Source organism: Oryx dammah, unplaced genomic scaffold (assembly GCF_014754425.2).
Source record: "Oryx dammah isolate SB20612 unplaced genomic scaffold, SCBI_Odam_1.1 HiC_scaffold_11209, whole genome shotgun sequence".
In the NCBI taxonomy this organism is placed as follows: domain Eukaryota; kingdom Metazoa; phylum Chordata; class Mammalia; order Artiodactyla; family Bovidae; genus Oryx; species Oryx dammah.
Window position 1 is genome coordinate 3,954,934 of NW_024080602.1, and position 22,833 is coordinate 3,977,766.

Here is a 22,833-nt window from a genome sequence, read left to right on the forward strand (position 1 = left end):
CTTGCTGTTTCTAATAAAGCAAGATGTTAAAACTAACTACATGCTCTATTAATTATATGAAGGTGAACTTGAGTCATATTTGTTACTGAAGATGATTAATAATTACCAGTTCTGCACACATTTCTGGTGCATTTCAGTAAATAAACGGGGTACATTGTTGGGTAGTAATTGATTAATTAGCACATTCATCCTACACAGCTCAATGGTCTAAGGATGCTGAGTTTGAGATATTGCTCATAATTATTAAAAGAAACAGATCTGTTCCATTTCTCAGTTTATTCTTCTGTATGCTGAGATTTTTTTTCTAAATCGAATGTTTAATGGTTCAAAACCTTATAGGTTTTATTCAGATAAATCAACTCATGAAAAATTGCTAGTCATAATCTCAGAATCTTGTTTTTGTGTGAACTAGGGTGAAAACTTTTACAAGGCTAATTTTAACATTAGATCTTGCTGTTAAACTGGATCAAATACTGTAAATATAGGGCACTTTCCCACTATGCAGGAAATGCTCATTGAGCACCTATGCGCAACAGGGGCACCAGAATCTCATTTGCTTCCCAACCACATCAAATAAGCTCAAGATTGCAAGTGTCATCGGGTTGGCACTTCGCAGCACTGAGCAAATATACAGAGTAATCTTCAGAGAAGTGTAACAGCATGTGTTGGTCACCGTTGTAGCTATGGAGCAATTTGGTTTTTTTTTTTTTCTAATTTGTTGACCCAGCATGTAGTTGAGAGAGCTTTGGACAGGGAGTCAGGAGACCTGGGTTCTACTTTACCTCTATTCTTTCTTAAAGAAGTTTTGTGACTCTGGGCACATCATTACTCCCTTCTCTAAGCATGGATCACTCATCTGTAAAATGAAGGCTTCAACCAGGGGTGATGACGTAAAGTGAGGAGCCCAGGCTGCAGAGATAGATCGACCTAGGTTTGAATCTGGACTCCCTATTACTGTTCTTTTTTTATGATTTTAGGGAAATAATGTAACCTTTTTTTTTTTTCCCCTAAGTTGTAGCTATTTTATTTTATTTATTTATTTATTTACTTTTTTTACTTTACAATACTGTATTGGTTTTGCCATATATCAACATGAATCTGCCGTGGGTGTACATGAATTCCCAATCCTGAACCCTCCTCCCCCCTCCCTCCCCAAACCATCTCTCTGGGTCATCCAAGTGCACCAGCCCCAAGCATCCTGTATCCTGCATAATGTAACCTTTCTGAGTTTCTGCTCTGTTTGCTTGAGTTTATTGTAAGGACCAAATGGCGTATAAAAATAGATTGTGAACTATAAAGTACCAGGTGAATATAAGGCATTGTTAATATTACTTATAACTATCTTAACTGGTTGAGAGTAACATGATGTGTATTGGAAGGATGCGCTGAAATGCCCATGTGCTTGATAGTCTAACAATAGAGAATTAGTAACGTCCTTAAGCCATTAATAGAATAGCATTGGGTAAGAATTTTTGGTGACTCAGATGGTAAAGAATCTGCTTGCAATGTGGGAGACCTAGGTTCAATCCCTGGGTTGGGAAGATCCCCTGGAGAAGGAAATGGCAACCCACTTCAGTATTCTTGCTTGGAGAATTTCGTGGGCAGGGGTGCCTATTGGGCTACAGTCCGTGCACTCAGAGTCAGACATGACTGAGCGACTAACACACACTAAGAATTTCTGAGGTGTCATCGTAATTTATTGCTAAGTGAAAAACACAGTCTACTATATAATATGTCTGATATAACCTATTTTAAAAATTATATACAAAGAGAAAAAACTATATAATAGGAACTCGATGCTGTGCAGTGCTTAGTTGTGTCGTGACTCTTTGTGACCACATGGACTATAGCCTGCCAGGCTCCTCTGTCCATGGAGATTCTCCAGGCAAGAATACTGGAGTGGGTTGCCATGCCCTCCTCCGGGGGATCTTCCCAACTCAGGGATCAAACCCATGTCTCCCACATTACAGGCGGATTCTTTACCAACTGGAGCCACCAGGGAAGCCCAAGAATACTGGAGTGGTAGCCTATCCCTTCTCCAGGGGATCTTCCTGACCCACAAATCAAACCAAGGTTTCCTACATTGCAGGCGGCTTCTTTACCAGCTGAGCTACCAGGGAAGCCCTAGGAACTCAATATGTATGCGTTAAAAGATTAAGTTATGTGTGTATATATCACTGGGTCTCCCTGGTGGCTCATACAGTAAAAGAATCTGCCTGTAATGCAGGAGATCTGAGTTCAATCCCTGGGTTGGGGAAATCCCCTGGAGAAGGGTTTGGCTACCCATTCCAGCATTCTTGCTTGGAAAATTCCATGGACAGAGGAGCCTGGTGGGCAGCAGGACGTGAGGTTGCAAATAGTTGGACACAATCAAGTGACTAACAGTTTTACTTTTCATGTATATATCAATATATATAGATTGAGCAACTCTTTCTACTGATAGGTACTGTTCTAGGAGCTGAGCTGTATATAATTTAAAAATAGGCAAATCTTTTATTAAATATCTTATATTGTACTTCAAAAAAAATAAAGGAGAGTAAGGTGATAGAGAGTAAGGGAGTGCTAATTAGGAAGAGTGGTCAGGGAGGTCTCCTCTGCTCTAGTGACAGATGAACAGAGACTGAATGCAGTGAGTGAGCCCCCAGAAATCTCTGGGAGGGGAGAGTGTCAGGCAGAAGAAATGGGAAAAGCAGCAGCCCAGGCAGGAGTAACAGCACATGCACACCAAATCTTTAACAGCTGCTAATCTCCAGTTGGTGAAATAATTGTTGATTTTTAAATTTCTTCCCTGTTTTTTCTGTTTTTCAAAAAGGTGTTCTGTGTTTGGTTTTTTTTTTTTTACTTGTTTTTTGAAGCTATGTGATCCTATTTGATTGTTGTATCCTGAGTATATGTTTCTGTAATTAGAAACATCGGTAAATTGAAAAATTAAAATATAGGTATATTGAAAGACAAAAAAATCTTATGAAAAATGCTCATAGGTAGTTTTAAAAGCTTACATCATCTATATGTTTTGGTTTTCATGGTTTTAGTGCCAGGAATCTATGAGTTGGTAGTAGAATGAATGAGTGAATGAGAATGAAGGAAGCAAATGTATTTCCGTCCTGGCAATGAAATTTAAGGAAATGTTTCAGCCATAACAATTAGAGTGGGCTTTATAGAGGGATATAGAATCATCCCACTTTCAGCTCCCTATGCAGGCCTTGCTACCAGGATGTCAGAAAACTTCTGAGAAAGGCAGTGAATGCCTGCTTACGGATGTGGCCCAGGAAACAGTGCATTTTAGGAAATCTTTTAAAATATGGTATCAAAGCTCCCCATTTATGCAACCCTAGGGAGGACATCTGTTTTGTAGCAAAATGGTACAAAATACGTCTTCCACCTCTTTTCAAGTCAAGATACAAGTTAAAAGAAAAGTTCAGAGATAGAACTCTAGTTATTTGTCTCGCTGTTGCAAAAGTGAAAGTGTTAGTCAGTCGTGTCTGACTCTTTGCAACTCCGTATACTGTAGCATGCTAGGCTCCTCTGTTCATAGGATTTCCCAGGCCAGAATACTGGAGGGGGCTGCCATTCCTTTCTCTAGGGGATCTTCCTGATTCAGGAATTGATCCCAGGTCTCCTGCATTGCAGGCAGATTCTTTACCATCTGAGCACCAGTGATGCAAAGTAGATATGTAAAGAAGATATGCTCTGGTTTATACAGGGACATTTAAAGCTTTTATTCACATTTCTATCCCACCTATTTGCACCAAGATCTGTTATGGGAGATACTCATTACATCAGTTTAGATAAAAATGTTTTCAGAATAAAATGTTTTCATTAATTTAGGTAATTTGCAATATCTAAGAGCTTAGTGCAAGAAGTGTTGTTGTTGTTCAGTCAATCAGTCGTGTCCAACTCTTTGAGACCCTATGGACTGCAGCACACCAGGTTTCCCTGTCCTTCACCAGCTCCCAGAGCTTGCTCAAACTCATGTCCATTGAATCAGTGATGCCATCCAACCTTCTTCTCCTCTGTTGTCCCCTTCTCCTCCTTTCTTCGAGTCTTTCCCAGCATCAGGGTCTTTTCCAGTGAGTTGGCTCTTCACATCAAATGGCCAAAGTATTGGAGCTTCAGCTTCAGTATCAGTCCTTCCAATGAATATTCGGGGTTGGTTTCCTTTAGGATTGACTGGTTTCATCTCCTTGCAGTCCCAGGGACTCTGAAGATCCTTCTCCAACACCACAGTTTGAAAAGCATCGGTTCTTCGGCACTCACCTTTCTTTATGGTCCAACTGTCACTCATCTCTCTCTCATTCATACATGACTACTGGAAAAACCATAGCTTTAACTTTGTAGACAAAGTAATGTCTCTGCTTCTTAATACACTATCTAGCTTCATCATGGCTTTTCTTCCAAGGAGCAGGCATCTTTTAATTTTATGCCTGCAGTCACCATCCACATCCCAAGAAAATAAAGTCTGTCACGGTTTCCATTGTTTCCCCATCTATTTGCCGTGAAGTGATAGGACCGGATTCCATGATCTTCATTTTTTGAATGTTGAGTTTTAAGCCAGCTTTTCACTCTCCTCTTTTACCTTCATCAAGAGGCTCTTTAGTTCCTCTTCACTTTCTGCTGTAAGGGTAGTATCATCTGCATATCTGAGGTTATTGATACTTCTCCCAGCAATTCCAGCCTGAGCTTCATCCAGCCCAGCATTTCGCATGATGTACTCTGCATATAAGGTAATAGGCGGGGTGACAATATACAGCCTTGATGTACTCCTTTCCCAATTTGGAACCAGTCTGTTGTTCTATGTCCTGTTCTAACTGTTGCTTTTTGACCTGAGTACAGATTTCTAGGAGGTAGGTAAGGTGGCCTGGTATTTCCATCTCTTGAAGAATTTTCCAGTTTGTTGTGATCCACACAGTCAAAGGCTTTAGTACGGTCAATGAAGCAGATGTTTTTCGGGAATTCTCTAGCTTTTTCTATGATCCAGTGGATGTTGGCAATTTGATCTCTGGTTCCTCTGCCTCTTCTAAATCCAGCTTGTAATCTAGAAGTTCTTGGTTCACGTACTGTTGATGTCTAGCTTGAAGGATTTTGAGCATTACTTTGCTAGCGTGTGAAAAGAGTGCAATTGTGCCATAGTTTGAACATTCTTTGGCATTGCCCTTCTTTGGGATTGCAATGAAAACTCACCTTTTCCATTCCTGTAGCTTCTGCTAAGTTTTCCAAATTTGCTGGCATATTGAGTGCAGCACTTTAATAGCATCATCTTTTAGGAGTTGAAATAGCTCAGCTGGAATCCCATCACCTCCACTGGTTTTGTTTGTAGTGATGCTTCCTAAGGCCCACTTAACTTCACACTCCAAGATGTCTGGCTCTAGGTAAGTGATCACACCATCAGTTATTTGGGTTAATGACAGTTAATCACAGTTTTTTTGGATTCAGATCTCTTTTTTTATAGGTCTTTTGTGTTTTCTTGCCACCTCTTCTTAATATCTTCTGCTTCTATTAGGTCCATACCGTTTCTGTCCTTTATTATGCTCATCTTTCCATGAAATGTTCCCTTGGTATCTCTTTCTTGAAGAGATCTCTTTCCCATTTATTGTTTTTCTCTATTTCTTTGCATTGATCACTAAGGAAGGCTTTCTTATATCTCCTTGCTATTCTTTGAAACTCTGCATTCAGATAGGTTTATCTTTCCCTTTTTCCTTTGCCTTTCGCTTCTCTTATTTTCTAAGCTATTAATTAATGTAAGGCTTCCTCACACAACCATTTTGCCTTTTTGCATTTTTTTTCTTGGGGATGGTTTTCCCCCCAAATGAAAGACATTATCCCGGTCTCAAGCACATATTTCGCTTGCTACAATTTTTAGTCAAAAAATTCCTTCCAAGAGAAAATCATTAGCATTCCATTGAACCATTTTAAATTATAAAATATTTTATGATCATTTAATGTCATATCACTTGGACTTCTCTGGTGGTGTGGTGGTTAAGAATTCACCTACCAATGCGGGAGGCACAGGTCTGACCCTTGGCCTGGGAAGATTGTACATGCTGCTAAGCAGCTAAGCAGCTATGCCACTACTTCTGAGCCTGTGCTCTGAAGCTTGTGCTCTACAACAAGAGAAGGCAGTGCAATGAGAAGCCTGAACACTGTAAGGAAGACCCAGTGCCATCTAAAATAAATAAAAATTAAAAAAATAAAATCACATCTCTTTAGAATAGTTGATGAGTGCACTTAAGAGGCTGTACTAAGTTGCAGAACATTTTTCATGGATTATTTCCAGTAGATAGAAGAGAAAACTGGAAGAAAAAATCACCTTCTTGTGTGATACATAAAATGTAGTCCTCTTGATAGTTTAACGATAGTGGCATAGAATCATAGAACATTGGAACTAGGAGGAAGCTTAGATATCAATTCTACTTTCTTATTTTACATGCCAGAAACCAAGAACTAGACAGGAGAAATTACTTGTCGATTAAAGAAAGAATTGGAACTAATATCCATTAACACATTTAAATCTACAGCAGATGTTATATATATATATATTCCATGTTCTGTGCTGTGCTAAGTCATTTCAATTGTGTCCGACTCTTTGTGACCCCATGGACCATGCCTTTCAGGCTTCTCTATCCATGGGATTCTCTAGGCAAGAATACTGGAGTTGGTTGCTGTGGCCTCCTCCAGGGGATCTTCCTGACCCAGGGATCGAACCAGAGTCTCTTATGTTTCCTGCTTTGGCAGGCAGGATCTTTACCACTGGCATCACCTGGGAAGTCCATATATATTCCATACCCATTTAGAAACTACAGATGCCTCCTAATCACTGTCTGTTCCTCCAAACATTTGCAAGTGCAGGTGCCAGAAGAATTCGTCCTTTTATGCATCTCTTTTTACATGAGTAGGTATCACAGGAAAGTCATGGTTTGAATTTTTGAATACTCAGACTAAGGGTATTAAGCTTAGAATACCCTATCATGGTGCTAGCTGCTGCTGCTGCTAAGTTGCTTCATTCGTGTCCAACTCTGTGCGACCCCATAGACGGCAGCCCACCAGGCTCCACCATCCCTGGGATTCTCCAGGCAAGAACACTGGAGTGGGTTGCCATTTCCTTCTCCACTGCATGAAAATGAAAAGTGAAAGTGAAGTCGCTCAGTCGTGTCTGACTCTTCTCGACCCCATGGACCACAGCCTACTAGGCTCCTCCGCCCATGGGATTTTCCAGGCAAGAGTACTGGAGTGGGTTGCCATTGCCTTCTCCAACCATGGTGCTAGGCTATTACTATCTGGTGACAGCTTTGTGAACTTGGAGCTGTGAGCTGGTTATGGTATTCCCAAGCGATGTCCCTAAGTTCATTATCACTTTGGATAGTAGAACTTATGGTGAAGAAACTCATATTTTGCTTTCCCAACCTCCCCCAAATTAGATTGTTTCACTTTTTCCATTAATTAAAAACAGGTTCATTATAAGACAGAAAATACAGAAAGAAGACTCCCCACCATTAAGTAAGCACTGTTAACATTTGGGGGGTTATCCTTACAGTATTGTGTGTGTGTGTATACATATAGGCACACATTTTTTAAAAGTCATAATTTGGAGTCAGTTTTCAGGCTGTTTTAAAATATGCATTTTTACTTTGTAATAAATATTTCATTTTCTTCTAATGTATATTCTCCTAGTACATGGTTTTTTATAAACAGCTTTCTGAGGTATAACTGACATTCAAACACTGCATGTACTAAAAGAGTACAACTTGATAAGTTTTGACACCTAGGAAATCATTTTTGCAATCAATATAGTGAAGCCCCAGAATTTTCCTTCTGCCCCTTAGTAATCCTCCCTTTCCCTACTACCCACTTACCACCCCTGAGCACTGTTATTGATTTGCTTTTTGACACTGTAGCTTGTATTTTCTAGAATACTTTGTAAATGGATATGTACTTTTTAAATTAAATTTTTTCTTTCAGCAAAATTATATTGAGATTCATCCATGTCTTTTAAGTTTTTCCACAGTGTCTTTTAAGTTTTTCCACAGTTCACTCCTTCTCATTGCTAAGTAGTATTTCACTGTAGGATATCCCACAATTTGTTTGTCTATCCACTTGTTGATAGATGTTTGGATTGTTTCCAGTTTGGGGCTATTACAAATAAAGCTGCTATGAACATTCATGTATGGGGCTATTACAAATAAAGCTGCTATGAACATTCATGTATAAGTGTGTATATGCTTCCTTTTCTCTTGGGTAAATAACTTGGAGTAGAATGGCTGGATCATACATTAAGTGTAGGAACATGATTTTTTTTTTAAATGACTGAACAGAGGTCCTTTAACCATAATTTTTAAGAATATTGTTGAACATTTAGAATTTTATGATTTTTCACTGCTGTTGCAAATGATATATAACTTTTTGACTTAGGAATATGGATATACATATTCAACTTGAGAAAAAAAAAACCACCCAAGATAATGAGTAGAAAGGCATTGTGAAGAAAACCTGGAGATAAAGAATATGTTGTTAGAAAATTCTGAGTTTTTTAATGACTGCAGAAGTATTTTGTCTCCTCTGCTGGGAAGTAAGGGCTTCCCAGGTGGCACCAGGGGTAAAGAATCTGCCTGCCAGTGCAGGAGACAGAAGATACTTGGGTTCAGTCCCTGGGTTAGGAAGATCCCCTGCAAGAGGGCATAGCAACCCACTCCAGTATTCTTGCCTGGAGAATCCCATGGACAGAGGAGCCTGATGGGCTAGAGTCCATAGGGTCCCAAAGAATTGGACACGACTGAGGCAACTTAGCACACAGGCACACTGGGAAGCAAAGTGGCATGAATTTTTAAATGAATCAAAATTTGAATTTAAATTTGAAGTTTATTTTGCTGTTTTGCTGTCAAGTTTATGGAACCATGATTTTATCATAACACTCCTTATGAGGCAACTGCAATAAACTTAGGTGTGGCCTTTTGTTTCTGGGAGCTATAATTAGCCATCTGGTATACTTTTTAACATTTTGTTAAATAAAAAAAATCTTCAAATGTAGCATTTTACTCACCTCTTTTTCTCTATATATATGTATACAGTCACACATATATGATATGTATGATGATAAATGTGGAAAGTGTGGAAGTGAGACAAAATATTTACAGAATGGAAAAGAATGCTTAGAGGGGAACCACCATCATGAAACCTCTAAACCAAAACATGCTTATAGATGCCAAAGCTCTATTTTTCCATGTTATGTTTTAGGGTTTTCGTGTAACAAATCAAAATTTGTTTTTACCAACAGATTTTTAAGCAGCAGTGACATGCTTATTATTTACTGTTTTGGTATCTTTCCCTCATTTACATAAATACCCAAGAAACCAGCAGTTTAAAACTAATAAATGCAAGGGCCCTCCATCAAGTGCAATAAAGTTTCATAACCATGAGTTAGGCTGTTAGAGTGAAAAATAAACCTATATATGTGGTTATGAAAGGGCTTTCTTGGGAAGTGTATAATCACATTTCAAAGTTAGAACTTCAATTTGAAGTTGCAATGTAATAATGATACTTAAACATTTATGCAGAATGCTTCATCTTTACAACACTTTCCCAACATTTGGTCAATTAATCTCTACTGCTTCCCTAAGGAGCAGGTCATTTTTCTAGTTAGAAAGTTGAGAAAAGTATGGCCAGTTCAGAGAAGGGCAGGGCTGGGGAGATAGGTTTCTAGTTCTTATTATTCTGTGACTCTTTGGGATGTAACTCTTAATAGAATGCATCAGTATTCTGTTCCACAGAATTAGCAAAAAACAAAGACGGAAATAGTAGCTCAGTCTGCCTCAGGCTTTTAGACATAGCCCTACCCTTGTGAGGCACACTTTTTGAAAAGAATGGGATACAGAAAAGATACAGAAGAGTCACTGCACATTCATTTCATCTGCATTTACCACCGATTGGACCAAACTTCTTTCAGTGAGAAAGGTGAAGTCAGATGCTTCCTCTCTCCCTGCAACCTCTACCCTCACATTATTTTGGCAACTTAATTTCTAGTTTTCCAAATAAGATTTACTTTGATTAACACATTTAAAAAGTTGAACAAATGTGTTATGCACATTAAAGCCAGAGGAACAGTAAAACAAAACAATGAACATTTACATTTTTGGAAGTATAATTAATGTATGCTTGAGAAATTCTTAAAGATAAACATTTAAATGTTAAAATACTTATTACCTTCCCCACAGGGACAGTCTTGGGAATTAATGAGATAACAAATGCAAAGTGCTTTGAGCTCTTTAGAAGAAAGGTGGCATAAAAATGATTATTAATTGTTAAAAGCTAGAAGATGATAACTAACATATTACTTAGGATAAAATACATCTTTTTATACTTGAAAAATAGGATGTTTGCAATTCTTGGAATGATACAGCTGAAGTAACGCTTCCCAAACTCCTCCCAGGTTACTCTACATCCTCTTGGAAATCTTTTCCCATTTCTTAACACCCATCTTTCCAATGAAACTATGGGGCATGATTTCCCATATTCCAGATTCTCCCACACATACCTATCATCAGTCTTCCACCTTACAGATACATCCCCATAGAATTCTACTGATGCTACTTTCTCTTCTGATTTATTTGATCATGTAGTTATGATGCTTCACAATGCTGTCAGTTGCCCAAGTTTATGTTATGAGCAAGAAACACGTGTAAGTTAAACTACCTTTATATGCTTTAACCAGCACATTAGAATTTGTTATAAAAGAGTAAGTCCCTTACACAATCTGGGACAAGTGAAACTGAACTGAACTTTATTTCAATTCAGTTCAGTTGCTCAGTTGTGTCCGACTTTATGCAACCTCATGGACTGCAGCACACCAGGCTTCCCTGTCCTTCACCGACCCCCAGAGCTTGCTCAAACTCATGTCCATCGAGTCGGTGATACCATCCAACCATCTCATCCTCTGTCATCCCCTTCTCCAATCTTCTCCTTCAATCTTTCCAACCATCAGGGTCTTTTCCAATGAGTCAGTTCTTTACATCAGGTGACCAAAGTATTGAAGCTTCAGCATCAGTCCTTCCAGTGAATATTCAGGACTGATTTCTACCTTATAAAACATGCTATTAATAGAATTTGTGTTGTATCTGTGCTAAGTCTCTTCCGTCTTGTCTGACTTTTTGTGACCCTATGAACTGTAACCCTCCAGGCTCATCTGTCCATGGGATTCTCCAGGCAAGAATACTGGAGTGGATTGCCATGCTCTTCTCTAGGGTATCTTCCCAACTGGCGTCTCTTGTGTCTCCTGCATTGGCAGACAGTTCTTTACCACTAGCTCCAAATGGAAAGCCCAGAATTTGTGTAAATGAGTTTAAATCTCAAATTGCATTCAGCCTGAGACACGGGGTGAGATACCTTCAATAAATCTCTGTTTTCTCATATGTAAAATGAGGACAGTAGTAGTATTTCTGAAAGATATAATTAAAAAATTTATATGAAGCTTCTAATACAGTACATATCTAGCCAACAATGTGTTCAATAGAAGGTAAATGTAAGTAGATAGTGAAAAGTAGTTAAGCAGAAAGCACAATTTGCCACTGAACATCATTTATTTAGTTTCTTTAAAACCAGTATAAAATAGGTAAAATATAAAAGGAGATAATTATCATCAACCAGTAATGTGCTCCTAAATGTTTAGTTGAGTTTGCTTCTCAAACCATCACAAACATTCAGTATTAAAGAATGGGTCATTTCTCTCACAAAGATAGCTCTATGGTTAAATGTATGCTTTTCCCCAAAACTTCCTGAAAATGGCAATCATTTTCAAAAAATCCTCTTATTGACAAAGATTTCAGTTTCCCATTTAGAATAGTAAAAACTCAGTAAGTTATACTGATTAATTTATGTTTAGGACACATTGTACACATATACATGATATTTTTTCAAACTTAGTTTACCAGTAGCACAGTATCTTTGCTATTCGTATATGCTAAAAGATAATGGACTATGCTTCTTTTCAAATGTTCTGTAATTAAAACATTTCACTAATTTAATCTGGTCCTCTGGCTTCTTTCAGGTAATTACTTGAAGTGATTGTTTTACTATACCAATTTTTCTCCTTTGATTTTGAAGCCGTAGCTTTTTAGGTAGAGAACCTGACTCTCAGTCACTTTCCAGTGAGACCTTAATCTGAATATAAGGCCTGAATTTGGAAACAGGCATTCTGTGGTGTCTGTTAATGATAGAGGCAAGAAGGAAAGTGCATTGTTTGAGAAACTGATTATGTGGGTTAAAAAAAAAAAAAGGTACGGGAGAGTGAACTCATTTTACTCTTGCCAGCAGCTTGAGGCTCAAGAGTGCTAATCAAAATTCACATATAAAAACTTCCCTGATAGATTTTAACAGTTTTGTACTATTAAGAAGGGGATCTCACTATGTGAAAGATCCACTGCTGTGCTGAACAAAACAGAGACAGTTTTCTTTTAAAGTCCAGAGCAGATGAGAGCCATAAGGAGACAGAGGGTTTCATTTACTCTCAGGACACGACTGTGCCAGTGAACTAATGAGTCTCTTGGACCTTATGTTGCTCTGGCTTCAATCGAGGCGAGGCTCTAATGGGCATGTAGTACTTCCTATCCGTCAAGTGTCTGGACAATGGGCCCCTCATATGGATTTGAGTGATCTGGCAAGAAAAAGAGGTCATCGTTGTACCTAGGACGAGCAGGAAACCTGGCTAATTAGTCTACTTCCAACTATAGCAAAACAAAAGCTGACACACACACACACAAATGTTAATTGTTTTGCAGAAATTCAGCCTATAACTGAGGCAGAGTTAGCACATTATTGAAATTCCATAGGTAATAAATACCCCTCTTTTCCTCAACACACTCAAATAGTTTTAAAGATACAAAGGTCATTCTTTAAAACAACTCTTGTGATTTTGTGACTTGCATATTTCACCCTTCAGTTAAGCTGGATGATGTAGAAATACTTTCAACAGTTACAAAGCAAACACCAAGAGCGTCAACACTGCATAATTTTAACACTTTGCCCCTTAAAAGGTACTGTTGAATTAAGCTTGTAAAAATCCTACTGCTGTATTAATGGAGATCTAGAGAATACAAATGTTTATTCAAGACAGAGGGCTGAGTTACACTGTTAAACTAAGAGCAGATACTGCCACCTAGATACATTCTGATTATTTAACTAGATGTTGGCTTATTTTACTTTTTGAAAAAAGGCAACAACAGACAATAGTGGCTTGGCACAATAAAAAGACAATGAGTGACGAAAGATCACTTTACAAATCCATAGAAAAGTAATTTTCTTGGGGAAAAAGAGACATTTCCATTTTGCCAAATAGCGAGGATTAAGCCTTTATTCAATATTTACATGCAGAAGACAAATTATTATTAGGAATAGGAAGAGAAAACTACAGAATTTGTTTTTTTTTTTAAAGCTTCATAATCCTGAAGTTTATAAAGAGATAGACGCAGAAGTGATATTAGTAAGACTTGTAACTTTCTTGATAGCTTATTTCTTCCTGTGTTTGGGAAAAGGAAGAGATTGATTGAAATGATAACACAAATAGGTTTCGGTTTAATAAGTAAAATAAGATTACTTAATAAACGATTTTTAAAGAAAGCATTACATTATAATCTATTCTGTTACCCTTCCTAGCAAACAAAGCAAACTAAATTTCCCTTCCTGTTATTCCTAACAGAAAAATGAATGTTGCCCGTTTTTTTGGCTTCAGATTGGAATCCAAAATCAGTAAAGTGTTCCAGGATCATTCACTTATCAGGTTTAGAGTGGGGTTTTAATATTTGGACTGTAGGTTTTCTTCAAATCTCAACTTGTTAATAAGATTACTTAATGAACAATTTTTAAAGAAAGCATTACATTATAATCTATTCTGTTACCCTTCCTAGCAAACAAAGCAAACTAAATTTCCTTTCCTTTTATTCCTAACAGAAAAATGAATGTTGCCCATATTTTGGCTTCAGATTGGAGTCCAAAATCAGTAAAGTGTTCCAGGATCATTCACTTATCAGGTTAGAGCGGGGTGTTTCAATGCTTGGACTGTAGGTTTTCTTCGAATCTCAGCTTGTTTTCCTCTGTCACTCCTAGAATGGCCTCCAGGTCATCAATGGCAGTCTGTAAATGAGCAGCGAAAATAGTATTTGTTACTTACAGACCTCTTACAAGTCTTCCATCCAGTCCCTCAAGCACATGCTCCTTTTAAAAGTTAAGTACGGTTTAGATCAGTTCGGCTCAAAATGTGTTCCACTAACAAGCAGCCATCTATTAATTGTTGGTTTTCAGTCTTTAACGAGATGGGTTAAAACCTGAGAGGAAGAACTTGGGAAACCTTTTTAGAGATTTTTGTGTCTATTAAATATAATGAAAAAATGGGCTTCTGTTTAATATGACTTTGATTTTTTTCATTTTATTTTTCTAGTAATTCATTTTTGTTGTATTTCACATATGTATTGATGGATAATAGATCAGAAAAAATACAACAAACAGGTCCTTCATTGCAGTTAATTTGAGATGCCCTGGTCTGCTGCTGCTGCTGCTGCTGCTGCTGCTGCTAAGTCGCTTCAGCCGTGTCTGACTCTGTGAGACCCCACAGATGGCAGCCCACCAGGCTCCGCCATCCCTGGGATTCCCACTGGAGTGGGATGCTGTGGTCTAGTCACCCTAAAATGAGGACTAGTCGGCTGATGGGAGCATTTATTTCCATTGGCTTGGGGGAGGAAAAGTGACACATTTCCATGCATTTTATTAAGTTTTTTTTTTTGAGGTAAAATTCACATATCATAAAATCCACCCTTTTAAAGTGTATAATTCAGTGGGTTTTAGTATATTCATAAGAAACCATTACTCTGTGTTATTCCAGAACACTTTCATCACCTGAGTAGAAATTCTATACCCATTATCTGCCATTCCTCATTTTCTACCTCTCCTACCTCCTGGTAACCTCTAATCTATTTTCTATCTCTGTAGAATTGCCTACTCTGGACATTTCATGTAAATGAATCATATAATATGTGCCCTTTGTGTCTTAGCATAATGTTTTCAAGGTTCATCCATTTTGTAGCATGGATCAGAACTTAATTTCTTTTTTATGGCTGAATAATATTTCATTGTATCTGTTATCTATTTTTACTTTGGTTGTTTGCACTTTAGGTTTTATACCTAAGAAACCATTGCTAACCACAGATCATGAAGATTTATACTTAGTATTCCAACGTATGAAATATTATTCATTTAAAGTGATATAATGGAATTCACCCATTTATCTGTTGATGGGTATTTGGGTTGTTTCTACCTTTTGGCTCTTATGAATAATGTTTCTATAAATACTAATATATGTTTTCATATGAGCATATATTTTCAGTACTCTTGGGTATAAAACTAGGCGTGGAATTGCTGAATCGTATGGTAATTTTGTTTACCATTTTGAGGAAATATGAAGCTCTACATGGCAGTGACACCATTTTATATCCCTATCAGCAATATATGAGGGCTCCAGTTTCTCTGTATCCTTGTCAATGTTTGTTATTATCCTTTTTGATTGTAATCATCTTAAGTGTGTAATGAAATCTTATGGTTTTGATTTGCATTTCCCTCATAACTAATAATGTTGAGTGTTGCTTCATGTTTTTACTGTGTATTTGTATATCTTCTTTGACAACAATCTATTCAAGTCCTTTGCTCACTTTCTAATTCGATTATTTGTTTTCCTGTTGTTGAACTGTAAGAGTGCTTTATATACTGTGGACACTAGAGACATCATATATATGATTTGGAAATAATTTCACCAATTCTGTAAGTTGTCTTTTCACTTTTGTAAGTATCCTTTGGTGTACACAGAAGTTGTCAATGTTGATGGAATCCAACTTAGTATTTTTATGTTGCTTGATTGCACTTAACGTATCATATCTAAGAAGCCATTGCTAACCACAAGGTCTTGAAGATTTATACCTGTTTTCTTCTAAGAATTTAACACTTTTAACTCTTACATGTATGTCTTTAATCCAATTTTACTTAACTTTTGTATTTGCTATGGAGTTGAGAGGTACAACTTCATTCATTTGCATGTGGATATCCATTTGTCCCAGCACTATTTATCAAAAAGACTATTCTTTTTTCATTGAATGGGCTTGGCGCTTGTTGAAAGTCAATTGACTGTAAAAGTGAAGGTTTGTTTTTGGACTCTCAATTCTATTCCATTCATCTATACATCTATTCTTATGACAGTACCACATATTCTTGATTACTGTAGCTTTGTAGTAAGTTTTTAAAATTGAGAGGCCCTGTAACTTTGTTCTTTTTTTCCCAAGATTATTTTGACTATTTTGGATCTCTCAAATTTCCAAATGAATTTTAGGATTATCTTGTCAATTTCTGCAATAAAGCCAGCTAGGATTTTGATAGGAACTGCAATGAATATGTGAATCAATTTGGAGGGTACTGCCATTTTAGCAATGTTCTGTTCCATAAACATAGAATGTCTTACCACTTATTTAGGTCTCCTTTCTTTTATGCTGTTTTGTAGTTTTCAGCAGATAGGTCTTGACCTCATTCTGCTAAACTTATTTGTAAATATTTTATTCTTTTTTATTTAAAAATTAGTTTTAGATTGTTCATTACTGATGTATGGAGATACAACTGATATTTATATTGATATGTAGCTATTGGGTCTTACAAACTTGCTTGAATTTGTTTATTAGTTCCAACAGATTGTTTCTGACTTCTTTAGGATTTCTATATACAAGATCATGTCATCTGTGAATAAAAATAGTTCATTTCTTTCCAAACTTGGTGCCTTTTATTTCTTTTTCTTGCCTAACTGTCCAGGCTAGAACCTCCTATAATGATGAATAGAAGTGATGGGAGCAGACATCCTTGTCTTGTTCCTGATCTTGGGGGGAAAGCTTTCAGTCTTGCACCATTAACTATGATGCTAGCTGTGGGTTTTTCCCAGATGCCCTTATCGGGTTGAAGAAGTTACTTTTTAGTCCTAGTTTGAGTGTTTTCTTTAATCAAGAAAGGGTGTTAAATTTTGTTAAATGCTTTTTCTGCATCATCTTTCATTTTTATTTGGCCTTTACTTTGCTGGTAAATCCTTGTTTACAAACTGAAAGTACTTATCAGGCTGTCATTAGGATAGTAGACAAAAATATTACCAAAAATGAATCTATTAGATTTTTAAAGTTTTTAAGTTATTCCTATTTTATTGAGATTTAAAATTTTTACCTTTGGACCTTCTAGCAAGGGTTAAAAAAAAAGTCAAGATAACAATAATTCACATGAGATGCAGAAACCATGAGATGTTTAAAAGCTACTTAAGAATATCTGACTTTTGATGATTTTTAAAGTCAGACAAAGGGCAGAGAGAAAAGGCCTTATTTTGTCAATAGCTGTTGGCTCTGCCAACCTCCAGTCCAAGGTTGGAGTCTACTAAGTCTGCATGGTTTGGGGGATAAACCATGTGCCTTAGTCTGCCCAGGCTGCTCTAACAAAACACTGTAGATGGGGTGGCTTAAACAACAAAAATTTATTTCTCACATTTCTGGAGGCTGGGAAGTTTGAGGGCAAGGTGCTGGCTCTTTCTGTTCCTGGTGAGAGCTTTCTTTCTGGTTTGCAGACAGCCATCTTTTTGCTGTGTTCCCATTTAGTGGGGAGACAGAGGCAGAGAAAGACAGAGAGAAAGAAAGAGTGCAAGGTCTCTAGTCTCTTATAAGGGCACTAATCCCATCATGAGGAACCCACCATTATGACTTCATTTAAACATACTTACTTCCCAAGGTCACCTTCTTCATATATGATCATACTGGGGATGAAGAGTTCAACACGTGAACTTTGGGAGAACATAGTTCAGTCCACAGCACCATCTGATCCTGACTATTAGCGGTATTTGGACAGACTAAACTAATCATGTGCATATAGGCTCAGAATTTTCCACATCATGGTAACAGATGAAATGATGCTAGCTGGCAGGAACTTAGACTATAAATGATGAGTACAGATCCTTTAGAAAGACCAGTGAAAGTTGATGCAACACATAAAATCACTCTGAAGAGCAAAGCATTACTATCATTATTACTGTTGCAGAGGGACTCTTGAGAGTCCCTTGGACTGCAAAGAGATCAAACCAGTCAATCCTAAAGGAAATCAGTCCTGAACAGTCATTGGAAGGACTGATGCTGAAACTGAAGCTCCAATACTTTGGCCACCTGATGTGAAGAACTGACTCCATAGAAAAGACCTGATGATGGGAAAGACTGAAGGCAGGAGGAGAAGGGGATGACAGAGGATCAGCTGGTTGGATGGCATCACTGACTTGATAGACGTGAGTTTGAGCAAGCTCCAGGAGTTGGTGAAGGACAGAGAAGCCTGGCGTGCTGCAGTTCATAGGGTCGCAGAGTCAGAAATGACTGAGTGACTCAACTGGCTGAGTGGGACTGGGCCCTAGCTCAAGGAAAAAAAATATTCAAAATTTTTATTTTTATCAAGCTTTTGTTGGGCTTTCCATTTAAGAGAAAAATCACATGTGGTTTCTGATTGAATCCCTTGAGTTACTTGACCCATTCAAACAAGATGAAGGCTGATTGCGAACCAGATGCACACTCCAGTGAGCAATATCAAGTGTTCGTCTCTGTTTAGCTGATATTTAAAGAATTTTGGTATATCTTGCTCTCATTTTCTAGAGATTAGAGACTTCTAGTCAATTATACATGACTGGATTTCCTGAAGCAACATCCTTAGGTGATGTTTGGAAGCTTCAAAATGTTATGATGTCCCACTTCAGCAAAATGGGGGGAGGGGCAGATGGCTTACAAATATACTGAGGTTTTCTTCTGTTTCTCCCTATACACGTTGTCCTTCCTGGGATTGCAGAACTTTTCTGGCTCTAGAAACTTAGACTCCCCAGGAATCCTTAGCCAGATATCATATTATCTGAAATATAGGTAGATTATAGTCAGGATTTTTGGTTGTGACAGTCTCTGTTTTGGCTCCACTGTGGTACTTCAATGTCACCTTCAACATCAGAAAGCCCTGTTGTCTTGTAAGCTTAGATTTGGAAACGGCAGCAAGTTAAAACAAGTCTACTATATTTAAAGAAAAAGTTTCAAACTATTAAATTTAACTAACAGGTTCAGTGGGAACCTTACAATATTGACCCCACATGCTGTAAAATATGTACCGCTTACAATGAAAAAAAAAATGGTTTAGCACTTGTTTACAATACAGCATGAGGTATTTTCAGCCCTTGTATAGAAATTAACCAGGATCGTTAGTTAATTAACACCTCACCTTAAAATTGGTCTCGCTTTGCATATTAGGTGCTGATATTTCTTGATGGATGATGAAGAGATTGCGAGCAAAGGTCATGAGGACCCCCTGGAGATCCTCACCGATTGTTCTGTTAATGATATCCAAACAAATGAGTTTACCAACGATTCCCCTCACATGCTTAAAAACAATCACCCTCTCATTTGTGCCTGTCTGGTGATGGAATTTAATGAGTATTTTCAATCTCACAAGGTGGCAATCTTCAGGGAGATATGAAAGATGAGGCTCCATTTTAACTTGTCAACAAAAAGGATTTGTGTAATAAATATTTTTTTATTAATCAACATAGCAGAATGTAGGAATAGGTTCAGTCATTCCTAGCAAAAGGCTACCACTGAGCTAGGACACTAGTATTAGCTCATTTTAAAAATTGTTAGTTTAAGAGAATTGTTTCTGAGTGTAATTCATGCTTAACAATTTACTTGCCTACAGAGACACTGGCACCTCAGTATTTTGGAGACTTTCATCTAGGATTTATTTTCTGTTTCATGTATACAAGTGATTCCTGCCACTTATGAATGCATCCCATCTATGTGCAGAGGAGAATGTGCCCCATTCATGAAGAGCTGTCTGTATAAAGCTGAACACACATTTAAGGAAGATTTCAGAGAACTTGAAAACCATCTTGCAGAACTAAATTATGGGCAGTGAACATTCCCAAACCACTAGATCATTGTAAATTTTAACCTGGAAACAAAACTCCAGGGTATTTTTCTAGCAATTATTCAAACTTTTTTTTAATCAAAGGAAAAAATAGATTAAAGGAATGGATTAATTTTTAAAAATTGTTCTGTCTTGAGGGGGTGAACCTAAAGAGCTAATGCCTCTTAAGGCAGCTGCAAATAACTTTGGGATTACTTCTTTGCCACTTGTTATCTATAAAATAAGTCACCTTAGAGTCAGGCTTAGACGCTTTTGGAATGGCTTCCTTACAGCCTGATAGGGCTTTCCTTGGATCAGGTTGCGGGAGTAGAAATCTTCCCAGTTCCAAGACAGGAGACCAGAGCTCTATGCCCTGCTACTGACTTTGTGACTTTGAGGAAGTTACTTGAGCTCTCTGGGCCTTCATTTCTTTTCTTTGAAATGAAGGAGGTGGACTAGCCAAATACTTCCAAACTTCTTGAGTTACATTCCTTAAATCCAAGGACCACCTACTCCTACCCCTTATAGCTACTGAACATTGGTATCTTTTCTTTTAATAGAAAAAACAATAGCCAAAGGCAAATTTTTGTTGTTGTTGTTCAGTTACTAAGTTGTGTTGGATTCTTTGCTACCCCTGCAGCATGCCAGGCTTTTCTGTCCTCCACTATATCCCAGAGTTTGCTCAAATTCATGTCTATAGAGTTGGTGATGCCATCTAACCATCTCATCCTCTGCTGCCACCTTCTCCTTTTGCCTTCAGTCTTTCCCAGCATCAGGGTCTTTCCAATGAGTCAGATCTTTTTCAATGAGTTGGCTCTTCGCATTAGGTGGCCAAAGTATTGGAGCTTCAGCTTCAGCTTCAGCTTCAGTCCTTCCAATGAATATTCAGAGTTGATTTCCTTTATGATTGACTGGTTTGATCTCCTTGCTGTCCAAGGGACTCTCAAGAGTCTTCTCCAGACCACAGTTTGAAAGCATCAATTCTTCTGTGCTCAGTGTTCTTAATGGTCTAACTCTCACATCCATACTTGAGTACTGGGAAAACCATAGCTTTGATTATATGACCTTTGTCGGCAAAGCAATGTCTCTGCTTTTTAATATGCTGTCTAGTTTTGTCATAACATTCCTTCCAAGGAGCAAGGAGATGGTTTATGTATCTTTTAATTTCATGGCTTCAGTCACTGTCCACAGTGATTTTGGAGCCCAAGAAAGTAAAATCTGCCTCACCCACAGTAGTAGATATAATGGTCGTCTGAATGAAATTCATCCATTCTTGTTCATTTTCATTTATTTTCCATTTTTTTAGAACTAATTTTTAAAAATTTTTAATTGTAGGATAATTACTTAACAAAATTGTGATGATTTTTGCCATACATCAACATGAATTGGCCATAGGTATACATATGTCCCCTCCCTCTTATACCCATCTCCTGCCTCTCTCCCCATCCCAGCTTTTAGGTTGTCACATAGCACTGGCTTTGGGCTCCCTGCATCATACATCAAACTCCCACTGGCTACCTATTTTACATATGGTAAAGTGTATGTTTCCATGCCGGAGAAGGCAATGGCACCCTACTCCAGTACTCTTGCCTGGAAAATCCCATGGATGGAGAAGCCTGGTAGGCTGCAGTCCATGGGGTCACTAAGAGTCGGACACGATTAAGCGACTTCCCTTTCCCTTTTCACTTTCATTTTTTTTTTTTTTTTTCCCTTTTCACTTTCATGCTTTGGAGAAAGAAATGGCAACCCACTCCAGTGTTCTTGCCTGGAGAATCCCGGGGACGGGGAGCCTGGTGGGCTTCCATATATGGGGTTGCACAGAGTCGGACACGACTGAAGCGACTTAGCAGCAGCAGCAGCAGCATGTTTCCATGCTATTCTCACAAATCGTCCCACCTCTCCTTCCCCCACTGTGTCCAAAAGTCTGTTCTTTATGTCTGTGTCTCCCTTGCTGCCCAGCACATAGGATCGTCAGTACTATCTTTCTAGATTCCATATATATGCATTAATATACAATATTTGTCTTTCTCTTTCTGACTTACTTCGCTCTGTATAATAGGTTCTAGGTTCATCCCCCTCATTAGAACAGACTCAAATGCATTCCTTTTTATGGCTGAGTAATATTCCACTGTGTATATGTACCACAACTTCCTTAGCCATTCATCTGTCTATCCCATCCATTTTAATTCACTGATTCCTGAGATGTTGGTGTTCAATCTTGCCATCTCCTGCTTGACCACGTCCAATTTACCTTGATTCATGGACCTAACATTCCAGGTTCCTATGCAGTGTTGTTCTTTAACAGCATCGACTTTACTTTCACCACTAGACACATCCACAGCTGAGTGTCGTTTCTGGTTTCGCCCCATTGCTTCATTCTTTCTGGAGCTATTAGTAATTGCTCTCTGCTCTTTCCCAGTAGTATATTGAACACTTTCCGACCTGGGGGCTCATCTTCAGGTGTCAAATCTTTTTGCCTTTTCATACTGTTTATGTGTTTTCCAGGCAAGAATACTGGAGTGGGTTGCCATTTCCTCCTCCAGTGGATCATGTTTTGTCAGAACTCTTCACTATGACCTGTCCATCCTGGATGGCCCTTCACCACGACAAAGCTGTGATCCATGAAGGGGAAAGACAACTTTAGAGTCACTAATTTTTTTTTCATTTTTTTCTTTTTAAAATTATGAAAGTATGATAACACATTTACAGTAGACTTGGAAAACACAGAACAAAGTTACATATAGTTCTACTATATTTTACAATTTTTTAAGTAGATAAATTAATATTTTTAGTATGAGTTTCAATATCAAACTCTCAAAAATTAATAGAATGAACAGACAGAAAAGTAGAAGGATATAGTAGACCTGA

At 37.9% G+C, this 22,833-nt stretch overlaps 1 protein-coding gene across 1 annotated transcript in view; it reads right to left on the minus strand.

The window, feature by feature from the left end:
• Positions 1-13,886: 13,886 nt before the first annotated feature.
• Positions 13,887-22,833, minus strand: part of LOC120860867 (IQ domain-containing protein H-like) — a 225,239-nt gene continuing 216,292 nt past the window's right edge. Inside the window, exons 19-20 of the mRNA XM_040236570.1 lie at positions 19,285-19,393; positions 13,887-14,115 (exon numbers count right to left, since the gene is read on the minus strand). Coding sequence (XP_040092504.1) covers positions 14,029-14,115; positions 19,285-19,393 — 196 coding nt within the window. The 3' untranslated portion in view covers positions 13,887-14,028. The remainder of the gene's footprint in view (positions 14,116-19,284; positions 19,394-22,833) is intronic.